A 14,135-nucleotide genomic window follows, 5' to 3' on the forward strand; every position below is an offset into this window, starting at 1 on the left:
TCATTTAGAGAATTCACATAGAACCCAAATGAGATCTAAATTTTATTTAATTTACCAAAATAAAAACATAACTTGAATCACCTAAGTCTTACAGATATTTAAGGAAATAAAATTAACCATCATAATAACAAAATCATTGTTTTTATATTCCTTAAAAATAATCCCAAACATGACTCTATGGCCTAGAGTACCTAGCAGTCTTCCACTATAGCAAAGCAATATAAATGTAATTTAGTGCCATTTATTGTTCTTTGTAAAGTTTGTAGTCTTTTTTTACTATGTGTAGAACAAAAACATATTTTTCTGTAATTTAAGGTGATATTTACTAAATTAGAACTAAGAAAGCATCATTATTAGGAATTTATGCTAATATTCATCACCAATATTAGTAGTGGAGAGGACATTCCAAGGTGGTTGCATATGAAAAAGGAAATAACTCGTTATTTCTCTGATAAAATATGAAATACTTTTTTTTGCTATGAGGATTACTGCTGGGTTCCATGACTGCATGACAAAGACACTGCCCTTAATGTTCATTTTTCCCCCATTTTTGTTTCCTTGCTTACTTGCTTTTATTTGAGAGAACAGTGAGAAATTGAAAGGGGAAGGGGTAATAATAAAGAGAGAAAGAGAGAGAAAAAGGCACCTATAGTACTGCTTCATTGCTCATAAAGTTTCCTCCTTGTAGGTGAGGACTGGGAGTACTGAACTCAAGTCCTTACACATAGTAGTCTGTGTCCTCTACTGGGTGCACCATCACAGTCAAAATACCCATTTTTTATTTTCTAGAGCTTTTGTTTTGGTTAATGTTATTTTTGTTGTCATTGTTGCTGTTACTGTTTCTATTAGTGATTCATAATAGTTTACCAGATCATACGATTACAGGAATGTAGTTTCACATTGTACCTACCACCAGAGTTCTATGCCCTCCCCTCCACCACTCCAACTCTCTCATTCCCCCCCAAGGATAGCCACCACAGTTCCATAGTTTTCATAAAGCCTTAGCAACCGTTTAACTACTTTTCTTTTTAAAGAAGCTTATGTGACTCAGTTCTTTATATTGTACATATAAGTAAAGCCATCTGGTAGGTGTCTTTCAGAAAAAAAATGCAGTTAATTCAGTAACAGCTATAGACAATAGTAACAAGAGTCCTTGAACACAAATACTAAATTAAAGAACCTCAAGGTATTATGCATATGATAATAAGTATGAGAAAAATAAACACATACTAGAGTGAAAATTACATCATTTAAAAAGACAGTGGTGGTCCAGGAGGTGGTGCAATGGATAAAGCATTGGATTCTCAAGCATGAGGTCCCGAGTTCAATCCCTGGCAGCACATGTACCAGAGTAATGTCTGGTTCTTTCTCTCTCCTCCTATCTTTCTCATAAACAAATAAGTAAAATTCTTTAAAAAAAAAAAAAAAGACAGTGAACTATATGCATGTAAATCTATTATGTCATATAAATACATCTAAGAGAGACTTTTAAAAACTATGGCTGTCTCACTATTCTTTGGTTGAACATCCTCTATCCATGTGCTCTCATATCTCCTTCTCTCTCTCTCTCTGCAAAAATTAGCCTGGACCAATGTTGGCTGGTGACAAACAAAAAACTAATATGCTCATAACTGCATGATCAAGTTTTAAAGTTATTGTCAATTAATTAATTTGTTTGACAGAGACAGAGAAATTGAGAGGGAAGGGGAAGATAGAGGAGAGACTCCAGCAGCACTGCTTTACACATGCAAAGCTCCTTACCTACAGGTGAGGACTGGAGGCTTAAACCTAGGTCTTGTGAATTATAACCTGTTTGCTCAACTGGGTGTGCCACCATCTGGTCCCCACTACTAATTTTGAATAGTTCAGTTACCAAATATCTGTACAGATTTTTATACTTCTTATTCAAAGCCCATGGTTTAACTGACTGTCATAGTATCAAATGTACTGTCAAGAAAAGAGGTTAGGGAACCTCGCAGTCATGCACCCAGTAGAGTGCATGTATTACTATGTACACAGATCTAGGTTTAAGCTCCTGGTTTGAAACTATGATGCAATAGTGCTACAGGATCTCTATTTCCCTTCTTGTTCTCCTTTTTGATTTCTGTCTCTATCAGAAAAGAAAGAATAATGGGGGGGGGGAGGCTCCCAGGAGCATGCAGGCATTGAGCCCCAGGCATTGAGCCACTGTGGCAGAAAAAGTTAAAGCAATTTGACCTTGCTTATGCAGATGAACTGCTCAAGGAGGAAGCCTAAATTCTTATGCTCTGAATATTTTCTATTAAATAGTACTACTTGAAAAACAGATATTTAGACGAATTTACTTTGTGTTGTAGTTAAGAATGTTAAATTATAAAAAATGTACACAACAATAGATAGCAACAATTCTTTATTCTTGCTCTCTGTCAGAGGTAAGGCTACAAACAAATATGACAGGAAGATTGCCTTGAAATAGCTGTTTTATATTTCCTTGAAAATAGATGAATTTATTTTGATACAAAAGAAATGAAACTAAACCTCCTGAGTAGTAAAAGTTAAGCAAATAAGTGGAAGGAGTGTATTCAATATTGGTGATTTCACAAAAAAAGATAATGCTTGTTGGTATGCTTCTAAATTCTGCTTCTAAGACCCCCTTCTGTTACATTGCTTGAGGCTGTGGTCTATTTACATAATCACTGTTTTCATTGGTTTAATCCCCACTGGTTCAAGCGCTATTTTCCTTCTCCACCCCCTTATCCTACATACATCCTCTTCGGACCTGACTCTTCTGCCTAAGGATATATAAGGACAAGATTGTGATTAGAGATAGCTTAGATTGTGCTGTGTTCCACATGAATAAAGACTGAACTGCGTACCACTCAGCCATGAGTCCCTGGTCATCTCTCTCTCCCGCCCTTGAAGCTAGCCCGAAAAATGCTATTTAGACAACCTTATTTATCTAAGATTTAGTGAATTTCCCCATGGCTAAATTGGCTGTTAATAGAATATTTTATTGACTCCTGGAACAACTATTTCAATGATTTTGAGATCACTGAGTTATTTTTAAATATTTAAAAAAATGTTTTGGGCAGGGGTAGATAGCATAATGGTTACACAAACAGACTCCCATGCCTGAGGCTACAAAGTCCCAGGTTCAGTCCCCTGAACCACCATAAACCAGAGCTGAGCAGTGCTCTAGTAAAATAAATAAATAAATAAATAAATAAAAATGTTTTATTTACTTAATGGAAAAATCAAAAGGGATGATAGAGATGTAGAGAGAAAGAGAGACATCTATAACATTGTTTTACCATTTGAGAAGCTTTCCCCCTGAGGGTGGGGAATAGAAGCTTTGACCTGGGTCCTTACAAATTGCAACACGTATGCTCTACCAAGTGTGCCAATGCATGGCCCTAGATCACTGAATCCTTTAACACATTTGTCAGACAATTCCAGAGTTTGATACTAGAAAACAACTCATCATTCTTACTATTTCCCTCTCTGAACAAAAGGTATAGTTTTAAAATGTTCCCATCTTATGCCCATCATGTTTAAAAGTGTATTTTAAAGGTTTGATCATTTTTTTCAAAAAGCAAGAATACTTAAGTGGGGTGAGGGTAATAGCATAACAGTTATGCAAAGAGACTCTTGCCTGAGACTACAAAGTTCCAGGTTCATTCCCTTGCACTATCATAAACCAGAGCTGAGCAGTGCACTGGTTAAACTAATAATAATAATGAACTGAAGTAACCTGAAAGCTGTTAATTATATCACTCAACCTCAAGTTATTCACAATTTATTAAAAACTTAGAAAAGATTAATTATTCTGTTAATAAAACCAACATGTTAATAATTTTGAATAAAAATAAATGTAATTCCTGTTATCAACACTTACATAGACATCAAAAGATTTTAAGCATCAGTCTCTTAATTTCATCCCAAAGAAATGGAATACTTATAAAGTTTGATTATATAACTAAGATTACATAACAAATGAGCCAAGAGTAGAAGATAAGGTGACTCATCTAATAATACTCAGGCATAATCTAAAATGTCTTTCTCTTGATGAAAATATTATTTGTTCTAAAGAAAATATTTTTATGAGAATGATCTAACCAAAACAGTGTACTGAAGTACAAGTTTACTATAAAAGTCAAAGTACTAAGATGAAAAAACATAAAGCTATCAGACTATATCTTCAAATAACTTTGCATTTAAGAAAAAATGTAAGAAACTATTTGTTGTAATATATTGACTAGTAATATATTGGAAACTAGAACAGTTACTTAAAATAAAACCTTACTAATAATACATTTTCTTTTCAGCACATATAATTTACTCTAACAGAAACACCTCTATAACGCTATCTTTAGTGTTCATTCCATAAGAGTATTTAAAGATATTTCAGATATATTTTTTAAATTTATTTTTTATTTAAGAAAGGATAAATTAACAAAACCATAGGATAGGAGGGGTACAACTCCACACAATTCCCACTACCCAATCTCCATATCCCATACCCTCCCCTGATAGCTTTCCCATTCTCTATCCCTTTGGGAGCATGGACCCAGGGTCGTGGGTTGCAGAAGGTGAAGGGTCTGGCTTCTGTAATTGCTTCCCTGCTAAACATGGACATTGACTGGTCGGTCCATACTCCCAGTCTGCCTCTCTCTTTCCCTAGTAGGGTGGGTCTTTGGAGAAGCGGAGCTCCAGGGCACATTGGTGGGGTCTTCAGTCCAGGGAAACCTGGCCGGCATCCTGATGGCATCTGAAACCCAGATATTTTAATAACAAAAATCCTCTAAATGGGATCCAAAGTGGAAAACCAGTACAGATCATGTTGTTATTAAACAATATTGTGTTTCAAAATTTAGTAATTTTTTTTTGAGAGTCAGATGTTATTCTGGGCGAGGGTGCCGGGTGGTGGCACACCTGGTTAAGCACACATAATACAAAGTGCAAGGATCTGAACAAGGATCCAGGTTCAAGCCCCCGGCTCCTCATCTGCAGGGGGACAGGGAAGCTTCACAAGCAATGAAGCAGGTCTGTAGGAGTCTATCTTTATCTCTCCCTCTTTATCTTCTTCTCCCCTCCTCTTACCTTGCTTCCTGTTCTCTTTCCCCAGAGTCCTTTGCTTTGGTGCAATAAATCAAACCAGCTGAAGTTTTACTTTATGTCCTACACCACCCTGTTTCTCCTTCTTCTCCTTCTTCTATCTCTATCTCTCTATTTCTCTTTTTGCTACCAAGGCTATTACTGGGGCTCAGTGCCTACATGTCGAGTCCTCCATTTCCAGTAGCTATTTTCCTTATTTATTTATTTATTTGAACAGAGAGAAGTTGAGGCGGGGGTGAGACAGAAAGGGAAAGAGCTTTACCTTTTTGAAGCTTTACCCTAACCAGCTTTACCCTTTTGAAGTTTTCCCCCTGCATCTGGTGACCTGCTTGAACCCAGGTCCTACGTCCAGACCTTATATTTCCCTTTTCTGTGTTTATTCCACAGAATCTGACTACACAGTGATTTTCTGGCCATAAAACATTAAAAATAATACTTATTGAGTTCCATATAAGGTTATTTGTGAATTACAGAAGTTACATAGCACTTTACCAGTTGTGATCTCTGCAGCTTCAGCTTCACAGGCAGTGAAGCAACGTCTGCAGGTGTCTATCTTTCTCTCCTCCACATTGTCTTCCCCTCCTCTCTCGATTTCTCTCTGTCCTATCCATCAACAACAGCAACAACAATAACAACAAAGACAACAAAATAGAAAAAATGACCTGGAGGAGCAGTGAATTCGTAGTGCAGGCACCGAGTCCCAGAAATAACCCTGGAGCCAAAAAAAAAAAGTTGGGAAGAAAAGAAAAACTAAGAAAAAATTATTATAGAGGGAGAAAGAAAAGCCAGAGAATTTAACCTAAGTAAAAAATCAAAGATTCTTAGAGTGAGTATTCAACTGTCTTAATTGGGCAGTGGACTATAATGTGAACAGAGAAATGTCTTTTGAATTTGTTAGTTTAAAGGTTGGTGTTCTTTTAAAAATTGTTCTTGCTGGAATGGTGAAGTAGGGAAACAGACCAAGACTGACTAGAACAGTGATTCCAAGTAAGAAAAAGAACGTACAAATATTTTGGGGATATGAGCCGTAATAGAGAGAAATGTAATTTAAATGGAGAAAATTTTCTTCTCTTTTCTCACTTTACTAGGGGGTTGATGGTTTACAGTACAGTCGGTAACACACTGGTACAATTTCTCATCTCCCCATGCTAGATATTTGAAAGACATTCTCTCCCTCAACCTAGAACTCTTTCCACCATCATATACCAAAGCCCCAGTGCCCCTTTATCCCATCAGTTTCTCTGCTTCTCTAAAGTCCTTTGCTGTATTTTGAAGGTAACTCTTCATTTGTATGCTGATACCAGAAAAAGTTTCTAAATGTATGGAAGTGATCCAGCAATGAAAAAGAGACTGAGGATGAAAGAGAAAGGCAATTAACTAAAGGAAAATGTGTACAAGGGTAGGATTCAGAAGAGACTTCTTAGAGGAGAAAATATGACATACTTACACAAAAGAAAGAATATAGATAATATTGCAAAAAAAAATGCCTGATGACAGGAATAATAGCTTTTACTTATTATAAGTTCAATTTTCTACTGATTGGAGGTACTGCAATAGTTAAGGTAGCTAATAGAACTATTTAGACTCCTTAAATTAGCAATTCTGTGGCTGAGAAAATGGCTCAGTGGATACAGCATAGGATTTGCATGCCTGAGATTCTTGGTTTAACCCCTGCTGCCTTATGAGCCATACAAGAGCTCAGGTTGCCTGTATGTCTGTCTCTATCTCTCCTTTATCTCATATCTGTATGTCTGTCTCTATCTCTCCTTTATCTCATAAAATGTAAAAAAAAATCTATAATAAGAAAAACAGACTATTTTAAATATGTAAGATATCAACTAGAGCATTTATTACTCTCACATCACATGTCCATGGAGAAGACTAGGACAGGAAGAATATTTTTTCTCTTTTTCTTCTTCATTTTTTAAAAATTGCCACATGGTGATTGCTGAGGCTTAGTGCTTGTACAATAAACACACTGTTCCAGGTGGCCTTTTTTTTCTTATTGATAGAGATAGAGAAATTGATATGGAATGGGGAGATAGAGAAGGAGAGAGACACTTGTAGCAGTGCTTCATTGCTCTAAAGCTTCCCTCTTGCAGGTGGGGACCAGGGGCTTGAACACAGGTCCTTGCACACTCCTGTCTTTTTTTTTTTTTTTCAAATTGTAATGTCAAGAAATTAACCCAGGGCCTCATAGGTGCATGACACTGCTGAGTTATCTCCTGGCGTGACTTTTACTCTATACTTCATAGATGTGAAAAGAGAGATACTTAAGTTTGCCTGTTTCCCTTCCCCTTACTCTTCCCCTCCCCTTCCTTCCTTCCTTCTTCCCTTTCCCCCTCCCCTTCCCTTCCCTCTCCTCTTCCCTTTATCTCTTTTCCTTTCTTTTTCTTTTATTTTTTTCTTCCTTCCTTACCCTACCTCCCTCCCTCCCTTTTCTCTTTCCTTTTTTCCTTCCTTTCTCTTTCGACTCTGTGCCCACCATTCACAACTTGTCTTTTGAATTTGTAAGGTATTTCTAGTGCTGTTCTCATCACTTTTCTTTACTACTACTATCATTATTATTATTATTATGATTATTATGTAGTGTTTATTTTGGATAGAGACAGAGAGAAACTGAAAAGGAAGAAGGAGATAGAGGGAGAAAGAGAGACATCTGCAGTACTGCTTCACCACTTGTGAAGCTTTCTTCCTGTGGGAGGTAAAGGGATCAAGGCCTGGAATGTGGGTTCTTGTGCATGGTAACGTATGTGCCACCACCAGTATCTGTTCTCTTTTTTTTTTTATTTACAAAACATGACTTGATTTTTTTCTCCTATTGCTTACTTGGATATGAGCTATTTTTGGTTTCTATTTTTTCAGCTCCATCTATCTTCCAGATCTGGTATAGAGTTTCAGGTTTTTTTAAAAAAATATTTATTTCTTTATTCCCTTTTGTTGCCCTTGTTATTTTATTGTTGTAGTTATTCTTGTTGTCATCGTTGTTGGATAGGACAGAGAGAAATGGAGAGAGGAGGGGAAGACAGAGAGGAGGAGACAAAGACAGACACCTGCAGACCTGCTTCACCACTTGTGAAGTGATTCCCCTGCAGGTGGGGAGCTGGGGGCTCGAACCGGGATCCTTATACCTGTCCTTGCACTTTGCGCCACATACATTTAACCTGCTGCACTACCACCCAACTCCCTGGTATTGAGTTTCTACAGTGATTTTTCTTATTAATGTCAGGCCTCTCAATTGTCTTCAGGAAAACTCTAAATTTACTTGAATGAATTCCAAAGCTTTTTACTATTCCTTCCCTCTTTCCTCCCCTTTCTTTTTTTGACAGAGAAAAAATAGATCAGGAAGAAAGAGAGAGACCACATCACCAAAGGGGGCAGGGAATTTATCCTAGGGTCTGACAAATGGTAAAGTATACTGGCCCACCAAATAGACTGTTCTGATCCCCCCCCCACCTTCCAGGGTTATTGATGGGGCTCAGTGCCTGCACTACAAATCCACTGCTCCTGGTGGCCATATTTCTTCCATTGTTGTTGTTGCTCTTGCTGCTATTGGACAGGACAGAGAGAAATTGAGAGAAGGGAAAACAGAGGGGGGAGAGAAAGATGACACCTGCAGACCTTCTTTCCCGCTTGCAAAGTGACCCCCTTGAAGGTGGGGAGCTAGGGGCTCAAGCCAGGAGCTCGAACCTGGATCCTTGAGCTGGTCCCTATACTTCACACTATGTGTGTTTAACCCACTATGCTTCTGCCTGGTCCCCTTGTTCTTATCTTTAGTTTAGAATAGTGACAACATCCTGAAGTTTTTTTTTCTTCTGAAACTTATAATTGCTTTCAGAAATACATGAAATTGTTATTTGCATATCAATTTAAAAACAAATAAATTTCTAAAATAAATTTTATTAAGAGGTTAGATATTAAATACTATTATACATATAGTCAAATTTTTTAGACAATACAAAAAGGCAACTGGTAACAGCTTTAAAGTGAGCCATTCCATTTGCAATTTTATGTCTTTACTGACCAAGAGTGAAACTCACTTTTCTTCCACTTATAATGACCTGTATTATTTATCTCTTTTTTTTATTTATACAAAGGAAGCATTGACAAAACCACAGGATAAGAGGGGTACAACTCTACATAATTCCCAATACCAGATTTCCATATCTCATCCCCTCCCCAGATAGCTTTCCTATTCTTTTACCCTCTGGGAGTATGGACCCAAGGTCATTGTGGAATGCAGAAGGTGGAAGGTCATTATCTTTCTGACCACAAACACAATTTCAATAAACCTTAACAATATAAACAGATTTATGGAGATACAGTTCATGCACTATACAATTCCCCATTTACAGTACAATCCAATGTCTCCTAGTGTACTCAGAGATATGCAACTAACACAGTCAATTTAAACACATTTCATAACTCCTCCCCCAAAATATTGGATCATCAGAAAGTCATGACATATTTTTCCCATGAAAAAAATGAGTCATGACTTTTCTGACAACCCAGTATATCATTTGCTCACTAGTTGCCACACCCCATACCCTTTCAATACCTCTCACCCTCTACCTCACCCACCGAAGTGATCTATTTTGTGTGTGTTAATTAATTTATTCTGACCATTTTGTATAGGTGAGAACACAAAATCTGATCTAGAACTGGCTTCTTTGACAGAACAATATTTTCAAGGTTCATCCTTGTTTATCAAAAAGAACTGTTAACACTTCAGACCAAAACAGAAAAGCATTTCTTTTATAAACTATTAATTCTAAAAAGACTTAAGAATTATCTCTATCCCACTCAATCATTTAATCTAAGAAACAAGATTTAAAATTTAGAGTACTAATGCTCTAATTTATATTTTCAAAAGGCTCTAATGCAATACTGTTATTTCAAAGAACATGTTTCTTTTGTAATTTGATTTGTTTTATCACTTAGAATTTTAGGGTTTGATGTATGACATTATGATACTATTTTGACTTTTCGAAACCTTTGCATCCTTATGATCTAATGTCTCTCAAACTTATTTACTAGTGATGATATAAAACAATTCAATTAACAGGTTAATTTCAAGTGTATAGAGTTCATCATCACCTCTCTGTCCATTTTTAGAAATATCCTGAGTGTCATACTGCTTTAAAATAATTTAGATCATATATGACAGATTTACTTTATAAAATATTTTTTCCAACTGTAGTTTATCATTTTATTGAGAAAATGTCAGTTTACAAGATTGTTTTTTGTCACAAGGGTACATTTCTACATTTCCCCAAGACAGATCTTAGTACATTTCATCTTCCACCAAAACATCATATATATATGAATTAAGGAAGTGAATGATTCATTTATAATTACTGTAAGTAAAGAAAGACATAAATGTAGTGTTAAAAGAAAAAGAATGAATGGGAATTTCATAGATTCTTTTTTCAAATTGATCAAGTAAAGTCTGTTAAGGAAATTAAACTAGATATTAAAAGAGAATCAGAAGGGGAGTCGGGCGGTAGCACAGCGGGTTAAGTGCATGTGGTGCACAGTGCAAAGACCAGCATAAGGATCCTGATTAGAGACCCTGGCTCCCCACCCACAGGGGAGTTGCTTCACAGACAGTGAAGCAAGCCTGCAGGTGTCTATCTTTCTCTCTTCCTCTCTGTCTTCCCCTCCTCTCTCCATTTCTCTCTGTCCTATCTAACAATGATGACATCAATAATAACAACAATAATAACTACAACAATGGCAACAAAAAAGAAAATAAATAAGTAAATTAAAAAAAAATAAAAAAGAGAGAGAGAGAGAATCAGAAAAAAGATATTCTAGGCATAAGAATGGAAAGGTCAGGAAAAGTAGATGTGTAATTAGTTGACAAATTCCCAAGCAGACAGTGGATTTATCTGAGCAATATAAAAAGAAGAAATTAAATTGTTAAGGATGCTAAAAATGAAATCAGTCTTTATTGTATTCCTTTAAAAATATTAATTAATTACTGAATAGAGATAAAAGAAACTAAGATGGGAGGAGGAGATAGAGAAGGAGATAGAGTGACACTTGTAGACCTGCTTCACCCCACTGGAAGTTTCTTCCTGCAGGTGGGGACCAGGGGCTTGAACATGAGTCCCTGCACATTTTAACATGTGCACTCAACGAGGTGTACCACCTCCTAGCTTCTATTCTATCCTTATTTGTAAGGCTTTAAGTGACTTTTCCCAATATATATTTGAAAATAAAGGACTTTTGAACCTGGTTGTTTTGAAGTCTCTCAGAGCTGTAGAGATGTATTCAGATAAATGTTTTTCCATGAGTGCTACTCTGATCCAGGCTCTACCCTAAAAAGAAAAAGAATTAAATATGAAAAAAAAATCAGGAGTTAAAAAATTGTGTCCACTATGATAAAAATTTAAGCATTTTAATATGTAAATAACAATTCATTCAATATATACATGTGATAAAGATTAAATATTTAAGTAGATAAAAAGAAAAACTTAGTTACAGTATATATTTTATTTCTTTGAAGATATAAGTACAAAATACCTGATTAGCTTTCTATCACTGAAGGGATAAAAACCATTGACTTACTTAGTATAGAGACTTCTTTTGAAATACATACGTAATTTAAACATAAAACTCTACTTCTATGTCCAAAATTCACTTATTAATTATAATATGTTCCATCATAAACCACAAGTGACAGTCTGCTCTTACGGGATTTTCAAAGTTAACCCAATTGCCAAATAATTTGGTTACAGCTATAACTATCTACTGCCTTCTTAAACCCTAAGACAGCAGGAAACTTCCCCTTTCTCTATAAAGCACATACATGCCAAGTCCTGGAACCTCTACGGTGGGGCTCACTTTCCTGCATGCTTCTTTCAAGTCCTAATAACTGATAATGCATCTGCTGATCCCAACCTAATCAGTGCAACCAGTACCACTTCAGTATTTTTCCGGACTGTGTCTGGAGACTTCAGGCACAGAATGTCAGCCCTTTAGCTTCATTACTCTGGTGAAACCATTCCTAGCTCATAGGACTCCCTAATTCCATTTTTTATGGCACACTTCTTTTTTTTTTTTTTCCCCCTCCAGGGTTATTGCTGGGCTCGGTGCCTGCACCATGAACCACCGCTCCTGGAGGCTGTTTTTCCCCCTTTTTGTTGCCCTAGTTGTTGCAGCCTCGTTGCGGTTATTATTGCCATTGTTGACGATGCTTTGTTGTTGGATAGGACAGAGAGAAATGGAGAGAGGAGGGGAAGACAGAGAGAGAGGGGAGAGAAAGATAGACACCTGCAGACCTGCTTCACCACCCGTGAAGCGACTCCCCTGCAGGTGGGGAGCCAGGGGCTCGAACCGGGATCCTTACGGTGGTCCCTGCGCTTTGCGCCACATGCGCTTAACCCACTGCGCCACCGCCCGACTCCCGTATGGCACACTTCTTAACAAAACCTAGATATAGACCAGGTCCATGAGATAGGGCATATGTACATGTATCCATAAGTTAGAGGGGAAATATATACCTTAAAGCAAAACCACACAAAAAATTTGCAGTGAGTCAACAAATGAAGCAAGCAAGTAGAAAGACCTAAAAAGACACTTTAAAGTACCTACCTAATAAAACAGTTTCTACTGAGACCTAGACACCCTCTTCACCTAACTTCTATTACACATCCTTCAATCACTCCAAAGCTAACCTTATAAAAGTAAGGACTACAAAAACTTTATAAGGGCAAGAGAATGGCATACTTTAATGATGACTCTCTAGTCACTACTAGGCCACACCATCACTTGGGGCCCTAGTCAAGGATTCCTGGGATTCCTACACAGACATGATGGGCCTAGACCTCTAACAGACCCCTCTCACACTGTCACTGGTCATCTCCAAAGGAACAACACAATGGACCCCTTTGTGGGCCCCTATAGGACCTTGCCCTCAATGTGGATCAACAATGGTAGGGAATATTCCACTCTCCAAAGGGAGGTTGGACAACATAGTCTACCTACCACCCCAGGAAGATGGGTCCTGAAATTAGTGCAGCCTGGAATGTTCCTAGTCATGATGACAAAACGTGAGCTCAGACCTACAGGGATGCAGAGGTTACATAGGCTCCTGTGCTGAATATGGGCCTCAGATCAAAATGATGGGGTTTACAGTTAATGATATTTATGTACTTTCCAAATATTTGAGGGCTACTCTCTTTCCTGATCCAGCTTTCTAGTCCTTTTTCCAACTATGACACCATCTCCCCAGACAATAATCTGGGTCCACTTGCATATTAGATGTCAGGTACAGGCAAAAACTAGTAAAGTCATGGGTCCTACAAAATATCTAAAATAAACCTATCATCTTTTTCCAAAATGGAACCCCCAAGTCTTCATCTGCAATATTCTAGCCTTTAGGTTCATGATTAGTCAACAATTTGTTCTGCTTTATGTCTTAACTCTTTATTAGCCACCAGGTTCCAGATGATACCATGATGCCAATGTGACCTCCCTGGGCAGATGACCCCACCATGTGTCTGGAAGCCCTGACTCCCCCATCCCCTGCCCCATTAGGGAAAGAGAGAGGCAGGCTGGGAGTATGGATCAACCTGCCAACGCCCATGTTCAGCGGAGAAGCAATTACAGAAACCAGACCTTCCACCTTCTGTACCCCACAATTTTCTGGGTCCATACTCCCAGAGGAGAATAGGGAAGTTATCAAGGGAGGGAATTTGATATGGAGCTCTGGGGGTAGGCATTGTGTAGAAATGTACCCTTCTTACCCTATAGTCTTCTCAATATTTCCATTTATAAATAAAAATAAAAAAGACTTTCATATACTTGATATAATTTCTTCCTATCTTTTCAGAGATTTTTGTACAACTACTATTTAATATGAATTTAATTAATTTATTAGGTAAGTAATGATTTACAACATGTGACAGTTGTCACATGGATATAATTTCTCATTCTTCTGTGCTCAGTGTCTGCACACCACTCCAACCACCAACTTACAACCTCTATCTTCCTCCACCATCATGCACTGGGTCCCCAATACCCTCTGAGTAATC

The 14,135-nt window shown here is 37.4% G+C and overlaps 1 protein-coding gene across 2 annotated transcripts in view; it reads right to left on the reverse strand.

The window, feature by feature from the left end:
- RUNDC3B (RUN domain containing 3B) overlaps window positions 1-14,135 on the reverse strand; it is a 138,967-nt gene that overhangs the window by 61,153 nt on the left and 63,679 nt on the right. For both annotated transcript variants that reach the window (XM_007531924.3, XM_060196292.1), the window contains exon 4: window positions 11,332-11,417. In XM_007531924.3, coding sequence (XP_007531986.1) covers window positions 11,332-11,417 — 86 coding nt within the window. The remainder of the gene's footprint in view (window positions 1-11,331; window positions 11,418-14,135) is intronic.

Source organism: Erinaceus europaeus, chromosome 8, assembly GCF_950295315.1.
Source record: "Erinaceus europaeus chromosome 8, mEriEur2.1, whole genome shotgun sequence".
Classification (NCBI taxonomy): domain Eukaryota; kingdom Metazoa; phylum Chordata; class Mammalia; order Eulipotyphla; family Erinaceidae; genus Erinaceus; species Erinaceus europaeus.